The sequence below is a fragment of the Cuculus canorus genome, chromosome 4 (assembly GCF_017976375.1).
Source record: "Cuculus canorus isolate bCucCan1 chromosome 4, bCucCan1.pri, whole genome shotgun sequence".
Taxonomy (NCBI): Eukaryota; Metazoa; Chordata; class Aves; order Cuculiformes; family Cuculidae; genus Cuculus; species Cuculus canorus.
Genome location: NC_071404.1, coordinates 78,610,805 through 78,629,349, shown reverse-complemented (window position 1 = coordinate 78,629,349; position 18,545 = coordinate 78,610,805). Strand labels below are relative to the sequence as shown.

The window sequence follows — 18,545 nt, the reverse complement described above, 5'->3', positions numbered from 1 at the left end:
ATGCAGCCTGCTGGGTCACCGGTTTAATGCGCAAGCACCTGGCAGCACAGTCCTCACACACAGCCTTGCAGTAGCAATCCCAAGCAGGAAGGGAAATTAAAACCTCATTTTTGCCCCCTTCTGGGTGTCTCCTTTCCTCTCCTCAGCAGCTCAGGAACAGGGGATGCAGGGATTAAGCGCTGCCCTTTGCCTTCTGAAGATGCCGTATGCACGAGAGGAGTGGAATCCTTATGAATTAATCTAATGCTGAGTTTCATCTCATAAATGCTTTGCGTTGCAGTTCCGAACCTTTGACCCCTGCAAGCAGTTGTGGTGCAGCCATCCCGACAACCCCTATTTCTGCAAGACAAAGAAAGGGCCTCCACTCGACGGGACAGAGTGTGCCCCAGGAAAAGTGAGTCCATGTCTGTATCAAACAAAAACCCCGCAGGTGCGTGCACGGGCTGGAGGGCACAGAGGAAAACAGGGAATCGCCCAGCAGCCCTGGGTGGATCAGAGGAAGGGAAAAGAGGGAGCTGTGCTTTCCCACAGTGATATCCTGTGAACTGTACCAGGTTTGCAGTAAATTTTGGACACAAACCCAGCTGAGGTGTGACCCATTCCCAGCCTCTTCTGTGGCCTTTTTGGGATAGTTTGGGGATCTTGGTCTCCTCTGCAAGTGTCTATAAGTGTCTTTTGGAAGCAGATAATGCCGGTACTGTGAAGCTGCTTCACAGCACCTGTGGTCCAGACGTCCTGTGGCCGAGTGGCTGCCCAGGCTTAGCACTAGCTCCTTATTTTCCCCTTTTAATATCCTCATTAGTGGATCTCCTGCCACTAATTCATTTTGAATTACAAAATTATACTCAACTAAATGTTTGTTTAGCAAATTCCATGTATTTTGGGATACAGGAGAGCCACTTATACCATCAGAGGATGGCCTAGCCAGGAGCAAACAGCACCCTGTCTGGTGACTGGCCTTCTGTTCCAGCCTTGCATCCACATCGTGTTTGGCCAGCGTAAGGGAAAAAACAGCTAATCCTCAGCAAAATCTTTATCCTGCTGATATCCAGAGCATTAAACTTCCTTCATAAAGGTGGTAGTGACTAAAACTGACATGAAACAAAGACTTAAGTGTAGAGGAGAGTGGTGTGTGTTGAGGTCCATGTGTCTGCCGCTGGCAGGGTTCCCGCCCGGGTCCAGCAGTGCTGCCCGCTCATTCCCAGAGCGGACTGCCTTTGGAGAGGGATTGAGTATTCTGGGGACTGGAGTACACAGACTCTCACCCCTCTGTCCCCAGGGAACAGTCTGTTCTCCAAGCTGTCCCTTCCCAGCCCGCGAGCTCACCTCTGCGTGTGTTTCATTTCACTCTGTCTGTACACTCGGGTTTGGGTTTTGTTGCCATTCTCACCCGTTCTCTTTGTGCAGTGGTGCTACAAAGGTCACTGCATGTGGAAGAACGCCAACCAGCTGAAGCAGGACGGCAACTGGGGACCCTGGACCAAATTTGGCTCCTGCTCACGGACCTGTGGAACAGGAGTTCGGTTCCGGACACGCCAGTGCAACAATCCCATGTAGGTCTTCCAGCTCAATGGTTGCTCCAGGCAACTGGGAATCATCACAGGCGTGGGTTGAAATGGTGTTTGTGTTCTGGGTGGAGTGTGCCAGAAGTCACGCTGTGCAAGCCCCTTGCAAGACGGCTTTTTGCAGGGATATGGAATCCTTTTAGAAGAATCCAAGGGTTCCCAGAGGAAAGCCTGTGGAAAACCATCCCAGGGATGTAGCTGATGTGTGAGAGACACAAAAGGACACAGTGTGTGAGCTCAGCAAGCAGCAGGATAAACTGAGATAATCTCTAATTGTAAACTGACTGTTGGCGGGGTCTGCGTGCGCATCTGAGTCCTGCGTTTGAGCACACACCTTGGGGAGGCACGCGGGCAAGCACTGAGGTCGTGCCTGTGCCGCCTAACAGCTCCGTCCCCACGTCTGTCACTGCGCCTGCCTTTTTTACCAAATTTTCTCTTAAAATAGAGTGCATAATTCTACCTAAAGCAGAAGAAAAAAAAAACGAGCTGATGTCTAGAGGGTTTAGGATCTCTCTCACGTTTTCTCTCCACAGGCCCATTAACGGCGGGGAAGACTGTGCTGGCGTCAACTTTGAGTTTCAGCTTTGCAACACAGAGGAGTGCCCGAAGCACTTTGAGGACTTCAGGGCGCAGCAGTGTCAGCAGCGCAATTCCCACTTTGAGTACCAGAACAGCAAGCACCACTGGCTGCCCTACGAACACCCCGACGGTAAGTGCTGTCACTGCCCTTTGTTTCAAGTTAGTCCTGGGACCTCCCAGAGCTTGTGGGAGTCATCAGCCATGCAGAGACTGGGAATAATCAGTGTGTGAGACTAAAAAGCAGGAAACAGTGTGGCCTCAGAAAGGAAGAAGTGATGCCGTGCCAGACAGTTGTCCTTTCCCCACCCTGGGCCCGCCAGCTTCCTCTGCCCCTCATCCTTCATGGCGCAGCGAGAAGCCGGATGCCTCAGCTCCTGCTGCAATAGTTTTGGTGGATGCTGTCGAGCTCCATCTCTCTGCTCGTGGCACAAAGGGTGGAGGGCTGCTGGCTGGGCCATGCAGAACTCTTCCTGCCCTCCCTCCTTTTCTCCTTCCCTGTGATGACATAAACTCAGCCCCGTTCCCAGCTGGATTGGAGTGGAAGCTGCTTTCAGAGCAGTCGAGAGCCCAGCGCGGGGAAGGGACTGATTCCTGTGAAAATATCTCAAAATGACAGGCCCATAATGCACAGAAAAGCAAATTAGTTGTTTTTTTCCCCCCAGGCTATCTGTTAAAGGTCCTTTCTATCCCTGCACTATTCCCTTCCCTCCTTTACCCAGATATTTTTCTGGATTGCTGTTAATTTATGCAGTCACTCCTCTTTCTGTGCTACATAGCCCAGAAGAGATGTCACCTGTACTGCCAGTCCAGAGAGACCGGAGACGTCGCTTACATGAAGCAGCTGGCACACGATGGGACTCGCTGCTCCTACAAAGATCCCTACAGCATCTGCGTCCGTGGAGAGTGCGTGGTGAGTGCCGGCTTCCCGAGGCCAGCGCTGCCTTTGAGCTGGGCTGTGGTACGGAATGACTCTAGTTAGCATCGATCGGAACATCAGGAACAGACTTCGCAGATGCTTCTAAATTAAGTATTTGCAGAATCACATTCCTTGTCATTCCTTGAGATTTAGAGCAACGGCACGGACGTGCTCCGTGGGAACACCCCACATCCTCTTCACCTGATAATTCCATTTGCCTTTTCCGCACTTAGTTTCATGTCTGCAAAGTATTGTGTCTATTTTTCTGTCTGTCTCATCTCTTTCAGTCTTTAAGTACAGTGAATAACAAAAATCGCTTCCTATTTTTCCCGTGAAAGCCATTATGCAGCACCAGAATTGCATAACTTGTGTTTGTTGGGCGTTCATTTCCTTTACGCGTTGCTGCTGCGATGGTTTCCCACCAGAACTAGACCTGACAAAGCCTTCTCTTTGCTTTTCGCTCCTCCTTCTGCAGAAAGTGGGTTGTGACAAGGAGATCGGCTCCAACAAGGTCGAAGACAAGTGTGGTGTCTGTGGTGGGGATAACTCTCACTGCCGAACCGTGAAGGGGACCTTCACCCGCACTCCCAAAAAGCTCGGTAGGAACGGCGCTCCCACACGCCCGGGTGTGGCTTCTCTTGTCTCTGGTGTTTCTGTCTGTCTTAGGGCTTTTGAGTTGAGCTGCTGTGCAGGTGTAGTTCAGTCCTTGATAACAAATGACACCTGTAGGGTGAAGCAACTGCTGTCCTCTGCAGGACGTCCCAGGAGAAAGCTCGCTCAGCCGAGTGGACACGTTCAGCTCTTTGTCAGTGCCAAAGCGCCACCAGAAAACGCTGGTGAGAAGTGGGAACCACTGCATTTTGCTGAGCAAACACAAACTGCTCTTCTCACGGGGATGTGCAGAATGCATGGAATCGCAGAATAGGATCACAGAGTCATTGAGGCTGGAAGAGCCCTCTCAGCTCATCCAGTCCAACCGTCAGCCTGACCCCGCTGTGCTCCTCCCCAAACCTCGTCCCCAGGTGCCACAGCCACATGCTGTTTGAACCCCTCCAGGGATGGAGATTCCACCCCTGCCCTGGGCAGCCTCTGCCAGGGCTTCTCCACTCTGTCAGGAAAGTAATTTTCCCCTGGTACCCAATTTGAACCTCCCCTGGTGCAAGTTGAGGCCATGGAGATACTGCAGTCTTCTCCATCTGTACCAGGACTAAGGAAACATTCTTTTCTCCCATCAAGGAGGAAGCTTTTCCCAAGCTTTCCCTCTCAGCCCCAAATTCAGTAGTTTTATCCAGAAGGCTGCATTTCTGTGCCTATGAAATGAGCACATGGATCCTTACATCAAACTGGATTTTTTTCCTGATGCTTTCTCCCAAGAGCCCGCTGGTCACATAAAAATAAATCCAGTGAATTCTGGCCCAAATCTAGAACCGTTTTGGCAGGAGCCCTCCTTTCTTGTACCGGTGACAGTGTTTGGCTGAGACCCAGCGGGATGTACGACAGCATTCTGCTGGCTCAGAGCTAAGGGTGACCTGGTTACTATTTTCCAAGTGTGCTATTGGGTACTCTGCAACACATTTCATTTTAACAGCGCCTCGAGATCTCCTTGGGCTCCTTCAGCAGCTTCTGTCATTCAGGGATTGGTTAAACCCGGGCAGTGTTCCCCTGGACATTTTGCAGTGGCTATTTTGTACTTTTAGGCTTATTTAAGGCTGTAGTTGGTTTTTTTGAGTCTGAGGAAGTGTTATCTCCTGTGTGACTGGGAGCAGTTCCTTCGGGAACACTTGTCTGATAGACGTGTTTTCAGGCAGAGCAGAGAAAGGCTGAGGACAGGTAAAGTGAAGGTCTGCATTAAGGCCTGGAGGCTGGCAGCAGCTGCTGGGAAGCAGGCGTTACTGCCGCTGTAGTGGGTAAATCCGGACAGTGAGCGGACAAACCAACTTGGGCAAAGCTGAGTTAATGTGCGACTACATAAAATATTCCACTAGAATTAATTATTACAGACTGGTCGGAACTGATGGTAATTAGCAAATGACGTCAGGGAGCCTTTCTGCAAGGGATGGCACCCTGGTGGATTGGACACGGAGTAATGCAAGATCTTGCAGACTTTGGGAGGCTTTGGGATTTAAGGCTGTCACTTGAGCCTCGTGTATCAGTGTGTGTTGCTGGAGCTGGCAGCTGCTGCGCTTTTCTGGGGGGGAAAAAGCAGGAATCAGCCCAAATGAGTACACAGTCCTTCTGATTCTGTCACTAAGAAAATGACTGGAAATCTGGGACAGCGAGTATAGCCATGTCACAGGTTTGGATCCAGCTCCATCCTCTAATGTGCCTGGTTTCTGCTGTCCATTCCAACACTTTGCAGTCCAGGCACTGCCAGTGTCCATGGTTCAGGTCACTCCAGGGAGATGAACCAGGGAAGGGAGACCCCCTTAAAAGATCCTGCCAGCCTCAACCCGTTCCGGCTCAGCATTTCTGCCACTGAGAACACCCCTGCACTGTCCGGTGGGGTGACGGCACACGACAGAGTGTTTGCACAGCGCTGTCAGTGTCCAGCAAGCAATTCCACAGTGCCAGAAGCTCGTTCAGGGACAAGTGCTGTTAATGAGCCGCTTCTTTGTTTATGGAAGTGTTTATGAAATGCTGATTGTTTTACGGTACCTTTGGCAACCTAGGCCTTAAAAAGACTAACTGACCTCTTCCAACAGGAAAACATTTAAGCAAGAGGTGCCAAAAAGAATTCAAGTTTCTGGAAAAAGAAATCTGCAAGTATCCAACTTAAACCCACCTCCCTGAATTCCCACTGCCTTGACTTTCATTGGCCGTGAATGGTTGCTGGATGTGTCCAGTTCTGATTGAAGTGCAGCTGAACGCAGAGTGCAGTCTCGGCTCTGTGCTTGTGGACACCATCTGGCTGACCGGCACAGTCAATGAAACAGTAGGGTTGGCTCCCGTAGCACTAATTACAGATGTTCTATTTAAGGGAAGACCAGAGGAGCATTTACATTGCCCAAAGGAGCTCGCAATGTTTCCCTTTCTGAAACAAAGGAGTCTAAGAACTCGCTGGGTAAGTTTCAAGTGCTTGCAGGAGGAGAGGCATCCATGGCAACTCGAGAGTTCCCGCTGCGGTCCTTGGCTGTGCAGACATCGGTCGGTAGCGCCAAGGCACGCAAAAGCTTTGTGTTTCGTATGCTCAGAAGCCGATCAAGGAGGAGATTGGCAGACGCTGTTTGTGCAGTCACCCAGCAGCCAGGACTGTGATTTTACATATTCGGAGCTCTTCTTTTCTTGATTTTTCCAAGGAGCTGTAGCACGTCCGGTGTGTGGCAAACCACCACCACACTCATTAGTCCCAGAACCCCTAGGATGGAACAGAATTACGTAAAAGCCCCGTCTCGGTTTGCAGTGCACGATCACTGAAACTCTTGTCACATCTACGCCGCTCCTGTAGCGGGGCTGGATTACTGGGAGGATTGCAGAGAGAGCACAAACCAGAGAGAAACTTACTCAGCTCATAAAAAGGGATCTGCAGAGATTCAGCAGCATTAAATCCACAGTTGTTAAAGAGAAAATAATACAGAGATGAAAATCCCACGTGCTCAGAGTGCTTATGATGCTCTGGTTTAACACTTGGTACAGAAGCACCTGTTGACAGGTCCCCAGGAGTGGATTCAGTCTTCCTAATACTTAGCATATTTACTTAATGTCACACTAATTACTTGTCATTTAGATGATAAATAATTGACATTTAAAATAAGAATCATTTTCTCCAGGAAGAGCTTTTTGCTTTTAGCTGTAGAGTTGAATCCAGCCCCGTCACCTCAGCAGCAGCCGTTCAACGGCGGTGTTTTACACCCACAGTGGTCAGGAGGGTGGGCTAACTCGCACGCAGACAGGCCTTTTCCAACGGGCACCAACACTGCACTCGGCACTACGCCCACCCATCTCTGGTGTCTCAGAAGGGAACAGACACACTTAAGACATTGACATCTACCATGACAGTAAGGAAACTCAAATCTAACGGCCTGGCTGATGAGCGATTGGGAAAAAATAACCAAGAGGGCTTGGTGTTCCCCCTCGGATGCTGAAGAGCATAGGAAACATGTTGCCTGAATTGTTGATTTGATACAGCCTGTAGTAGTGTCAAGCGACAAATAGATTTGTAACGGGTTTCTCTTCGCTTCTCGAAAGAGAAAGAACGCTAGAGGTCCCATCAAAGAGGTTACAAACCTATTTGCTCGGTTGCTTTCTGCCGCTGCTGCTCAGTTGGTGATGGATGCCCTCTCCTGCAAGGAGAAGCCGGATCCTGTAGTGCGCTCTAACCATGGCTATTACTTTTTCTTCCCATCTCCGCTCTCTCCGCTGACTCCTACACATGCCAAAGGGTACCTTAAGATGTTTGACATCCCTCCTGGTGCTCGACATGTGTTTATCCAAGAAGACGAGGCTTCTCCTCACTTTCTTGGTAAGTGTTTCCTCAGGTTTGGCTTTGAGGCATGACTAGAAGCACAGGGCAGTTGTGCTGAAGGGCCTGAGGAAAGAGAGAACCAAAATTAAGTGTTTTGGGTAAATGCGTGCATTCAAAATTGCATGTTAAGGACTGCGCCCCACAGTATAGGCTCAGAAACCACTTCTCATTTGAACTCTTTGAACTATTAAACTGATCCCAGTTTGCATGTTTACTAACAAAAGACTGTCACCACTCGCATTTAGACGGGCACTGCCAGGGTTAAAACTATGTGTTCTACTGCATGAATCAAATTCCATATCTGGAATTATTCTTGTTTGCTGCAGATTGTAAGCAACAGCTCTTGTACTGGGAAGAGGATGGGGGAACTCACAATGTTTTTGCAGTCCATTTCGTGTCAGATCTTTCTCGTGTAGGGCAGTTGGTGTGGCTGTCAGTCAGCTTGCATCCTACTGCTTACCAGTTTCCAACGCCCAAGGGATTTTCAGCTGTCAGGAGAAGGGTGAGATCCTCCACGGATCTTAGCGGCTTTTCAGTGAGCTCCTCATGCGCTGGGCAGAGCCTGGGTTGTACACCTTGCAGGTGGAGCAGGAAAAGTTACTAAAAAGAAGCAGGAATAAAAAGGAAATAAAAAAGAATTGTTTCAACAACTCAAAGGGTAAATGCAGCTTTTGAGGTCATCATATCATAGTATTAGCAAGGGTTGGAAGGGACCTTAAAGATCATCTCGTTCCAACCCCGTGCCATGGGCAGGGATATCCCACCAGATCAGGCTGCCCAAGGCCCATCCGGCCTGGCCTGGAACACCTGCAGGGACGGGGCAGCCACAGCTGCTCTGGGCAACCTGGGCCAGGGCCTCACCACTCTCACAGTGAAGAAATTCTTCCTAATGTCCAGTCTAAAGCTTCTAAAGGTCCAAGAGCTTCATTTTGTGTAGCCTGATGGCAACGTCCAGAAAAGCCCAGCTTTGCTTTGGCAGCAGGCGGCTTCACAAAGCTGCTCATGCGGTGCTGCAGAGCGTTTTGGTTACTGTGATTGGAGGAACCACCCAGATTTCTGCACGGGCTTTTTAATCTCACATTGGAGAAGTTGTACAAAATCAAAAATGAGTGTCCCATCCTTCAGAGTTGTAACGTATTGTAATACGTGTAATAATGTGCGCTGCAGGACCCCAAACCCAAGCAGTTTCCCAGGGAACCTCAGCTCTTTGCTTCCTGATTTTAGCGTCTGGCACACACAGATGCTTGCTAACGAAACCAAAACATGATGGACAAATTGTCATTTCAGAGCTGAGGGAAACGAGATGTGCACTTAATGCCTCCCGAGGTCTCTGTTACACCAGTAGGCGTTCCCAGTAATACACAAATAAGGAAGCCAGGGGATCCTGAAGATTTGACCCGAGATCCTTGCTACTCCCCGTGCTCCCTGGGAATGAAGCTGGGATGGGAAATGTGCACGTGGCATAGGAAAAGGTGCTTCAGTCTAGTTCTAGTTCTGTATCTTGAATCATGTGGACAAGGGGGCACAAAATTGAAGCAAATATGCAGATGAATTTGTTACCAAACTGGAATTTGGAGGGTGCATGAGACAGCCCTGGAGGGCCTTTCCCTGAGCCAGCGCACCCATAGCACCTTCTCCTGCCAAGTTTCACCTAAGCCACTGCGACTGCTGACAAGGTGATTGATGGGAGGCACGACTGGCCCTGTTTTCAATCCTTTCAGCCATTAAGAACCAGGCGACGGGACACTACATCCTGAACGGGAAAGGAGAGGAGGCCAGATCCCGCTCCTTCATTGACCTGGGCGTGGAGTGGGAGTACAACATAGAGGATGACATCGAAACCCTCCACACCGATGGGCCCTTGCACGACGCCGTGGTTGTGCTGGTAAGTGATGCACCAAGAGGGAACACGGTGGGATTGTTATTTGTAGGAGTACATGGCCAGCCTGGAGCTCATGCTGAGATAAACCCTGCTGCGCAATGCCTCTCTGACAGACACCTGCCAACGAGACGGTGGAGGGCCTGAAGCCCTTTTCCCCTTAGCCGCTAACCTTGTAAATGCTGCCTGTCAGCGCAGTGGCAATGGCGTGGTGAGAAGCCCAATACTGCGCTGCGGGACACTTTCAGCAGACCACAAAAGGGCATCACAGACACGTCAAAGCGTGTACGGGACCAGCCCTGCTCTTCAGCCAAGGGCACATGGGCACACCATCCCTTCATCCTAGATGATGGTGTACTACTTGGCCAACCTCTCTCATTTTTAATGGCTCTGTATTGACCTTAGTTCCAGTTGTGAAGACAGAACCAGATTTGTTTTCCTTAGGAGTTAAGTGGAAGCTTCCATGTTGACAAGAAAGGCCAGGCCTTGGTTTCTTTAGTTTGCAAAGGGATAAATAACAGCTGTGGGTTTGTACCACTGTTTACCTTTGATTATTAATAGATCATCCCTCGGGAGAATGACACGAGATCCAGCCTGACTTACAAATACATCATTCACGAAGATTCGGTGCCAACCATCAACAGCAACAACGTCCTGCAGGAAGAAATAGACACCTTCGAGTGGGCGCTGAAGAGTTGGTCACAGTGCTCCAAGCCCTGTGGCGGAGGTAAAGGGATGATGTAGTACCTTTTAGTAATGTATGATTTAATTCAAATTACCAGAAGTGGAAGAGTAAAAGGTGGAAGTGAAAGCTTTAGCAATCTTGGCCTTCCTTTTTTTAAAAGCAATTTGTTATTTTGGGTGCGCAAGCTTAAAATACCTCAAGTGCCTGATTATTCACAAGTGCCTAGAAAGAAAAAATCCTTTTCTGGTGTTTAAATTCAGTACCCAAAGGCAGTTTGGAGGTACAGACACAGACATTTATGCTGCTGAGCATTCACTGTGCTTGCGGGATGTTCGTGTGCATGATTGATGGAAAGAATGGGGAATGCAAATGTCAGAGTATCTTTAACTCTTACTGAGAGTGGTTAAGCAGCTTCTGGTAGCAAAACCACTAAGCTGAGACGTGGCTTCGTTCCCGTGTTAGCCAGTTACCTGCTGTGTGGCGTGAAGGAGGTAGTTCTTTCCTTCTCTGTGCCGTGATTTGTGTATAATGTCGCAGCTGCCCCTTCCAGCCTTAAAATCTCTCACAGCGTCACGTTATAAACAGCATCCACAGGGTGCTGGGCAGCAGCCTTGTGATAGCTGAGCAAGTTGTGAGCATCTTTAAATCGTTCAGAGACTTTATGTGACTTTACCTGTCCTGTAAAACCATTTAATGTGCCACAAAACTTGCATTTAAACCAAAAAAATCCTAACCAGGACCTGTTTTTCCTGACTCCACTGAAACCTTTCGCAGGGTTCCAGTACACCAAGTACGGGTGCCGCAGGAAGAGCGATAACAAAATGGTTCACCGCAGCTTCTGTGAAGCCAGCAAAAAGCCAAAGCCCATCCGCAGAATGTGCAATCTCCAGGAATGCACGCAGCCTCTGTAAGTACGCCTTGTGGAGAGAGGATCAGCTCCAAGGTGGAGCCAAGGCAAACTCCATGGGATGCTGACGGCTTTCCAGCCTGGAGTTCTGTGCCATGCATCTTTTTGTCTGCCTGTACCATCTTGTTGAGTGGTTTCGTCACAAAAATATTGTACAGTATGGCTGCGTGACCTGGGAGCAGGGTGGATAATAGGTGAAAGTCGTAATAATATCTTATTCCTTTCTATTTCCCAGCTGGGCGGCAGAGGAGTGGGAATACTGCACAAAAACCTGCGGGAATTCAGGCTACCAGCTCCGAACTGTGCGTTGCATTCAGCCCCTTCATGACGGGGCGAACCGCTCGGTCCATTTCAAGTACTGCAGCGGTGAGCGCCCCGAGAGCCGCCGGCCCTGCAACCGCGTGCCCTGCCCTGCCCACTGGAAAGCCGGACCCTGGTCTGAGGTAGGCACGCCGCGGCCGCGCATCAGGGACGTACCTTTGCTGACATGGCCTGCCTCCCAAGCCAGGGCTGTGCCAGGGCTGAGAGCTCTGGACTGCACCAGGCAGCTTCCCAAAACCCAAATGCTGCAGCAGAAAACGCCTTCCAGCTCCTGCAGGTCTCCTGGCTTCTCCAGCAAGGAAAATACCATGTTGGGTGCACAGTCCTGCAAAACAAATTGATAATATGCTCGAATAATAAATTTAACATTAAAGAAAGCAAGAGACAAGGAAAATGCCATCCTTCTTGTCTGCCTTAACTAAAGTCTGCTCTCAAAGCAAAGCCCTGGAACGCCCAGCCTGACCTGACAGCCTCGGGCTATTTCAGACCTGTCGTTTTTTGCACGTTGCTGTGAAAGCCGAATGTCCTGAAGCACCCTGTGTCTGTCCTGCAGTGCTCCGTGACCTGCGGGGAGGGAACTGAAACCCGGCAGATCACGTGCCGTGCTGGCGACAGGTGCGACGGAGAGAAGCCGGAGGCAGTGAGGGCTTGCAAACTCGCTCCCTGCAACGGTAAGAGAACATTTTATCATGACTGGGAGGGCGTGGGTGATTCCTGTTGCAGTGCAGAGAACACAGTGCTGGGGAGAGCCCGTGGACACAGATTCCCACAAGTCTGGCAAAGGTCTCTGCTTCTCCTCCAGATTGTGACAGAACTCAGCAGAAAACAGTTGTAGGAGCAAGGAAGAGTTAGGAAGCATGGCATCCACTAGGTGGGAGCAAATCCCTGGCTGTGCCTCTGATTAAAATCCTCTTTTACACTGATTTCCAAAACTGGAAGAAATAAGGGCTATATCTTCACAAAGCTGTTCAAACAGTTTGGATCTTAAGCATTCCCTTAAAGGATCCATACTTTAATTGGGATTTTATTGAACAGCCAGCATTAAATTCCTACCTCTCAAAGCCCAGCAGCACGCAGTTCTTTCTCTCCATGTGAGAGTACTCAGTCTCTCAGGGAATGTCAGGTGGGCTTGACAAGCAATTCACCACCTTACATGCAAGACTGCCCTGAGTTTAACCTTAACGCAGCTGTCACACACGTTTGCTGTGATTCCTTTTGCACTGTGCGTGTTTCTCTTCCATTCCGTAATAAAAGGTGTCTCCCTGCGGGAGAAGAGCCCCCCCACCTCTGTGGAGCCCAGTCTCGTAGGGTGGCAAGATGAGGATGCCTCCCAGAGAGGTCTTTCTCTTAAACTTTCTATGTTTCTGTGATTAGAAGGGAGGCAGGATTTTATCCTGCGAGTCCTTAGCAATAATCAGAGCAGCAGTCGTGTCACTGTGGCTGTGCCGGAGTAGCAGAGTGGGCTGTGTGTACAGCCTGTGCAGAACAGACCCTTGACACGTCTTTATACCAGCTTTCCCTGCTCTGCAACACAAGATGGACAATGAAGAAAGCATGGGTTGCTCTAAACCATAGTCCCTAAGCACCGGTTTGCAGCGAGAGCTGAGGTGGGACACTGTCAGCGTGCAGGGCGTTCACCGGTGCAGCGCTGCCTCCTGCGAGAGCTCTGGTGATCCTGAAACCTACTGTGAACGGTTTTAGGTGATCTAAATTATATACCTTCATCTTGTAAAAATTCTGCAGGGAGCCGCAGTGCTCTCTTGTGTCTTCTGCTGTCAGTGACCGCGCAGCCGGGCACAGATTGTGAGAAGGAGCCTTTTTACTGTGAGCACCAGCGGGAGGACGCCGGCGCTTCTGTACGAGTAAGAAATGGGTTGCTAGGTGGTGCGGAGTTAACCTCAAACATAAGAAAAGGGGATTCTGTGAGTATACGGCTCCACCGTTGTGCTTGTGGAACCCGCAGAGAGTAGAGAAGTACAAACCCAAGTCTTTGCACTGTGGCTTGAGTGGTGACACCTAATCCATCGCAAACTGCTACCACAGGAACTGGGAGAGAAACAGGCCAGATGAGATGCAGTCATCACCAACAATCACTGTTTGGTCCATGAGGTGACCCTGTGTGCTTTGACTTCTGTACTGACACAAACCACAGTGCGCTAATGAGACAACAGCTGTAATTTTCCAGGTCAGGTGCTTTCACTTACACGGAAGCATAAGGATTATTCTGTACAAGATGCAAGGATTTGTGTTTCAGTAGTAGCTTTTCTAGTATAGAGGAATGATCAATGTATGATTTCCCCTGCTCAGTTCCTGTGGCAATAGCTTGCTGGTGCCCACCTGGAGCGTGCGCGTTCCCGTGCGGAGCTGCACAGTCAGTGCCAGTCTGGCGGGAACCAGCAAGCATCCCTCTGAGGAAGCACTTTGGCATTAGGAGCGAGGAGTATGTTGTATTACACGTCGCAACCCTGTAATTTGCTATTTATACACAACTCCTCTGATGTCTGTGTGTGTAATTTTACCAAGTTTGGTGGAATTAGGCTGATTTGCACCAACGGAGAGGCTGGGCTACAGGTCCTACCTTCAAATAGGACAGCTTGGGTGCCTGACCTCCTGTTGATGTGTGGTGAGGCAGCGTCTGTACACGGGCGAGAACACAGCACCCTACGGAAAGGGGATTTAATTTCAGAGTTTAATGAGTGCTCCCTGCCACCCGTTGCTCTTTAAAGTGGGGGCTCCCTAATTGTTAACTGCCAGTGGAGGATGGGACAGGGACCAGACCTTCGCAGTAGCTGGGCACAGCTTTTGCCTTGGCACATGGTCATTTTGCACATTTCTATTTTAAGGCCATCAGTGCTGTTTCAAGGCAGCCTCAGGGAAATTCTGCTGATGGAAACTTTACGCTGGTCTCTCCCATTAGCGTCTGGATATTTACAGGAGGCACAGAGCCACTCGTTTGTTGCCAGTGCCGGGTTTCTGTCTCCTGAGGTGTTACGTGTCTGTGGGTTCCTGCTCTGATTCTGGAGGGCTGCAGAACGCGATGGCAGATGTGAATGCCCCACGTTTCTCAAGAGTCTCAGGTGCCAAGCTGAGTTCTCCGTGGGAGGGAGATGGGTTGGGCTGGAACACAACACCGAAATACGCAGTCTGTCTCAAGGGTCGCTGTAGATGTCAGTGGGAAGGTAACTACCCCGCTCTGCCTTGGCTATGGAACAGCACGTGCTCGTCCAAAGTGATGGCCCTGCTGCCACACTGGACAAGGTGACCTTCCGAGGTGCCTGCCCGTGTTACTCTGCTGGGTGTTTGTGCTGCCAAGGCACACGATACTTCAAACTACACAGTATAAATGAGCAGCAGGATGAATTGGACACAGAGAGGAGAATTAAATCTCCTCGTTTTACAAGCTGCCAATAGCGCGGCTCATTTCAAATGCCTGGAGCCAACCTCTCATCATCTCGGTGCCTGCCTCTGCTCCAATGCTAACCGAGAATTTCCTCTTCCTGGTAATGAGAGTGAAGTACGAACGTAAACTCCCATTGCTGGAGAACACCTCGCTACCCTGGGAGTCCACACCTCGATACACAGTCGGTACGACAGGCTGTGAGACGAACAACAGAGATTCTCAGCTGTGCTGGAAACTCTCTGTGCCTGTCCCAGTCCTGGTAACGGCAGAACTCAGGACCTCACCTCTGAGATCAGTGACATAAGGAGGAATTTCTTCACCATGAGGGTAGGGAGGCCCTGGCCCAGGGTGCCCAGAGCAGCTGTGGCTGCCCCATCCCTGGAGGGGTTCCAGGCCAGGTTGGATGGGGCTTGGAGCCCCTGATCCAGGGGGAGGTGTCCCTGCCCATGGCAGGGGTGGGACTGGATGGGCTTTGAGGTTGCTCCCAACCCAAATCATATCAGGATTCTATGCAAACTTTAACCAACTCTTAACATTTTATTTTAAGACATTTTGAAAGCATTTGCTTGGGCTTTAATGTCTTTAAGGGGCTTTTAATGCCATTTACCGGTGATGTCCTCAGGCTACAAGGGAGGGTGATTTGGGGTGGGCAGAGCTATCTCAGGCCAGGAATTTGGGAGCTCTGGCAGGTGAGCACTGGAAATGGTTATCAATATACAATTTGCCTTTCCACAACTCTTCTGTGTGCACAGAGCCAGCGTTTTCAAGGTGTCTACTGATTTCTTTGGTGCACACGGGTTACTTTTTAAGGGAAGTTCTGTTGGGGCTGAAGCACCTCAGGTTGCCTCTTCAGAGCAGCCCATCATCTACAAACACAGGCAGAACCTTACCCGTGCCCACCCAAATGCGTCTGCGCAGTTCAGTGCCCTTCACTGGGTCTATAACCAGTTTAATGTTGTGCTTGTTTTGCAGATGAGCCCTGCATGGGAGACAAGTCCATCTTCTGTCAGATGGAGGTGCTTGCGCGTTACTGTTCCATCCCTGGCTACAACAAGCTGTGCTGCGAGTCCTGCAGCAAGCGCAGTGGCACCCTCCCACCGCCGTTCCTTACGGAAGCTGCTGAAACCGAAGAGGCGGTGATGTTCCACCAGAGCGATCTGCCGAGGGCTTTGATGGCACCCACCTCTGCGACGCCCCACCACGCACAGCACCTGCCTGGGAGAAGTTCTCTGGGCAGGCCTCCCTTTGCAGAGGACGTGGATACGCGCAGCTCCCCGTCCAACGCTAAGCCCAAAGGTGCTGAATTTCCACAGTGGAGAGCTCCTCAGGCAAGGAAGACTTCGCGGCTGTTCACTTTGCTCCACCAGCCGCCTGCCAACAGCAGCAGCCTCAGTCCTCATCACCCCCTTGCGCTGGCAGCAGCTCTTCCTGTGGTGCAGGCCGACACCACCGTGGCAGGTGCTGTTTCTCTGCCAAGAACCTCAAGGAAGAGCGAGAAGAGATGGCCTTCGAGGTCCTCCACCGTGGAAAGATGAATCCCAGTGCCTTGTGGAGGACAACTGCTGAGAGGCTTTGTTGGGCGCTTTGGGTTTAGCTTCTGTACTTCCAGACACCATGGTGCGTGTTGCTTCCTGCAAGCGGGACACTGCAGGTTGTCTCCTCCTCTTCCGTGTACATACAAAGAATGAGAAGTGCTGGTTCACTTTCTGGTTGTTCCCGTCCTCCTCCCGTTCCTGGCCAGCGTGAGTGCGTCGGAGGAAAGCACCAAAGAATATTCCTAGCAGCGAGCAGGAGTCGCTGAGGGCGCCGGTCAAGCTCTCGCGCAGATAAGGGGCCTGGCCTCGGCGCTTACCACATCGGTTTGGGTTTTAAACACTCCCGCATAGAAGACGCCCTACTACAAGAGGTACCAAACGTTTACACGATACAAAATACTTTTACAACAGAATCCGTAAGACTTGTTGTGCTAATTTATCTCTGTTGTATGAGCAAGCTTGCAGCTGTAAATACTGTATATTGCAGAAAAGCAGTGTTATTTTTCCGAGTTCTGTGCTGTTAAACAACTGTTTACCTGCATTGCGTTCCGGACAGTTGCCAGGTGCCTGCAGTCGAGTACTGCCTTATCCCAAGAGGTCAGTTTTAAAGCAGCGTTAGCATAAAGGGAGGAGTTCCATTTTCATACGAGTTACAGGGGTTTTGGGTATCAGCTATGTGATGCTTTCTTCTGAAACCAGGAGAAAAAAGTGGAAACCTAAGGGTGTGAGGGTACTTAGAGCCACCTGCCCGTTGAAAATTGGTTTAGAAACCTTGGTGTAATTCCAGCCACGGGCTGGAAAATGGATTTTCCGTGCCTGTGAAAGGAATGCCACACCCATGGCCTAGGCCAAGCGGGTCCTGCTTCAGTTTAGGAGTGGCAGCGCCATCCTGTGAGTCTCCTTGTGCCGAAGAGGCTGGCTCAGAGTAGGAAACCATGTATATACTGTAAGTACTGTAACGTGCACCCGTCACAGAAGTTTCCCAGGTGCTCTTTGATATTTGTGAAGCTGGAAAAGCATCCCAGGGGTAGAACAGGCACTAATGAGAAATAAATAGCTGTGGCACGACCTAAAAAGATATTTTTTTCCTCCTGGAAGCATTGATGTAAAGGTGAGAGATATTTATTTTTCAGTACGGTTTGCCTCTAAACCTTCGCAACCACAATGCATCCGACTGCAATCATATAATTTATGTCAGTGCCCATCTCCTTCACAGCCCACCCGACCACACGCGCTCCTGTGTGTTGCTGTAAAGTACTTGTATATAGGATGGAGAACTGAAGATATTTATTAAAAGTCGATTTCTTGATAGTATTTTATGTACTAAATATTTACTGTAAGGGCAGTTGGCTGTTCTTCTCGCCAAGGTAAAGTAGAGCTGTAATTGTATACCTGCACGCGTGATGTCGGATGGATAGAACAGAAATCTGAGCTAATGAAACTACTGCAGAGAAGCTGTTGGTCTGATTCTTTTAAAACAAAGTCTTAGGACAGGTTTTACTACAGGCAATTTTAACTGCTAAATAAGTTACTAAAGTTCAACGTGCAATTCTTGCTCCCCCACGCAACCCCTCCTGACCAGCCATGGAGAGTGCAGTGAGTAGGTACCCCTAAAATGCTATGAAGTGGATCAGGACCCCAAAGGTTAAATTCTAGAAGCATCTGCAGGGATGATATAGAATCACTGGGAAGCAATAAGGGTGAAAAGCATTGTGAGAAGACTTCTGAAGTCCATGAAATGTAGGTAGGTTGATCCTGTTTGGGGAGGTACAGGGTCACACCGTGCCGGAGGCATCCTACGTCATGATCCATGCCATCTAACTTGGGGAAGAACTGATCCAGCACCTCTAAAGAGCTGCTGCCGCCCTTCCACAAGGCAGAAAGAGTTCAGCAGATGGTATGGACAGTCCTCGAGCCTCCAACAGACAAATAGCGAGGTGTGTTTCTCTAAAATCCCCCACCAATCCCACTCTGGTTCCTCCCCATCTTTATCCCATGCAGACACAGTGTGGGTGCGAATAATCCTTGTACCTTTCTGGTTTCTGTTCTACCAAGCTCTTTCTCCTCCCCGCAGGTGTGCACTACTGTCACTGCTTGTTGTACTGGGGGGCACGCAGCAATAAAATCCTTTACATCACAACTCTTTCTCTGGTTTCATTCACGCGCAGGGGCTGAGTTGGTCACTTTATATTTCATCTTTTGCAAAATTCTGTTTACAAAGTCCATTATAATTAAATATTTAATTTTATTCTTGAAAACAGGTTCCTCCTTTTTACCCTGGGAGAGAGCGGGTCGC

The 18,545-nt window shown here is 49.8% G+C and overlaps 1 protein-coding gene and 1 long non-coding RNA gene across 8 annotated transcripts in view; one reads left to right on the top strand and one right to left on the bottom strand.

Annotated features, from left to right (window-relative positions):
- ADAMTS3 (ADAM metallopeptidase with thrombospondin type 1 motif 3) overlaps positions 1-17,737 on the top strand; it is a 127,842-nt gene extending 110,105 nt beyond the window's left edge. For all 3 annotated transcript variants that reach the window (XM_054066139.1, XM_054066140.1, XM_054066138.1), the window contains 12 exons: positions 281-394; positions 1,408-1,553; positions 2,099-2,274; positions 2,921-3,054; positions 3,536-3,659; positions 7,439-7,519; positions 9,244-9,407; positions 9,963-10,128; positions 10,861-10,993; positions 11,229-11,436; positions 11,868-11,985; positions 15,687-17,737. In XM_054066139.1, coding sequence (XP_053922114.1) covers positions 281-394; positions 1,408-1,553; positions 2,099-2,274; positions 2,921-3,054; positions 3,536-3,659; positions 7,439-7,519; positions 9,244-9,407; positions 9,963-10,128; positions 10,861-10,993; positions 11,229-11,436; positions 11,868-11,985; positions 15,687-16,249 — 2,127 coding nt within the window. In that variant the 3' untranslated portion in view covers positions 16,250-17,737. The remainder of the gene's footprint in view (positions 1-280; positions 395-1,407; positions 1,554-2,098; positions 2,275-2,920; positions 3,055-3,535; positions 3,660-7,438; positions 7,520-9,243; positions 9,408-9,962; positions 10,129-10,860; positions 10,994-11,228; positions 11,437-11,867; positions 11,986-15,686) is intronic.
- LOC128852146 (uncharacterized) overlaps positions 1-18,545 on the bottom strand; it is a 38,204-nt gene that overhangs the window by 8,827 nt on the left and 10,832 nt on the right. For 3 of the 5 annotated variants that reach the window (XR_008449790.1, XR_008449789.1, XR_008449793.1), the window contains 4 exons: positions 11,471-11,639; positions 9,947-10,055; positions 7,983-8,122; positions 7,444-7,585 (listed from right to left, as the gene is read on the bottom strand). This is a non-coding gene — a long non-coding RNA (uncharacterized LOC128852146). Of the gene's footprint in view, positions 1-7,443; positions 7,586-7,982; positions 8,123-9,946; positions 10,118-11,470; positions 11,640-13,892; positions 13,976-18,545 lie in introns of all 5 variants that reach the window. The other 2 variants (XR_008449792.1, XR_008449791.1) reach the window with 2 other exon arrangements.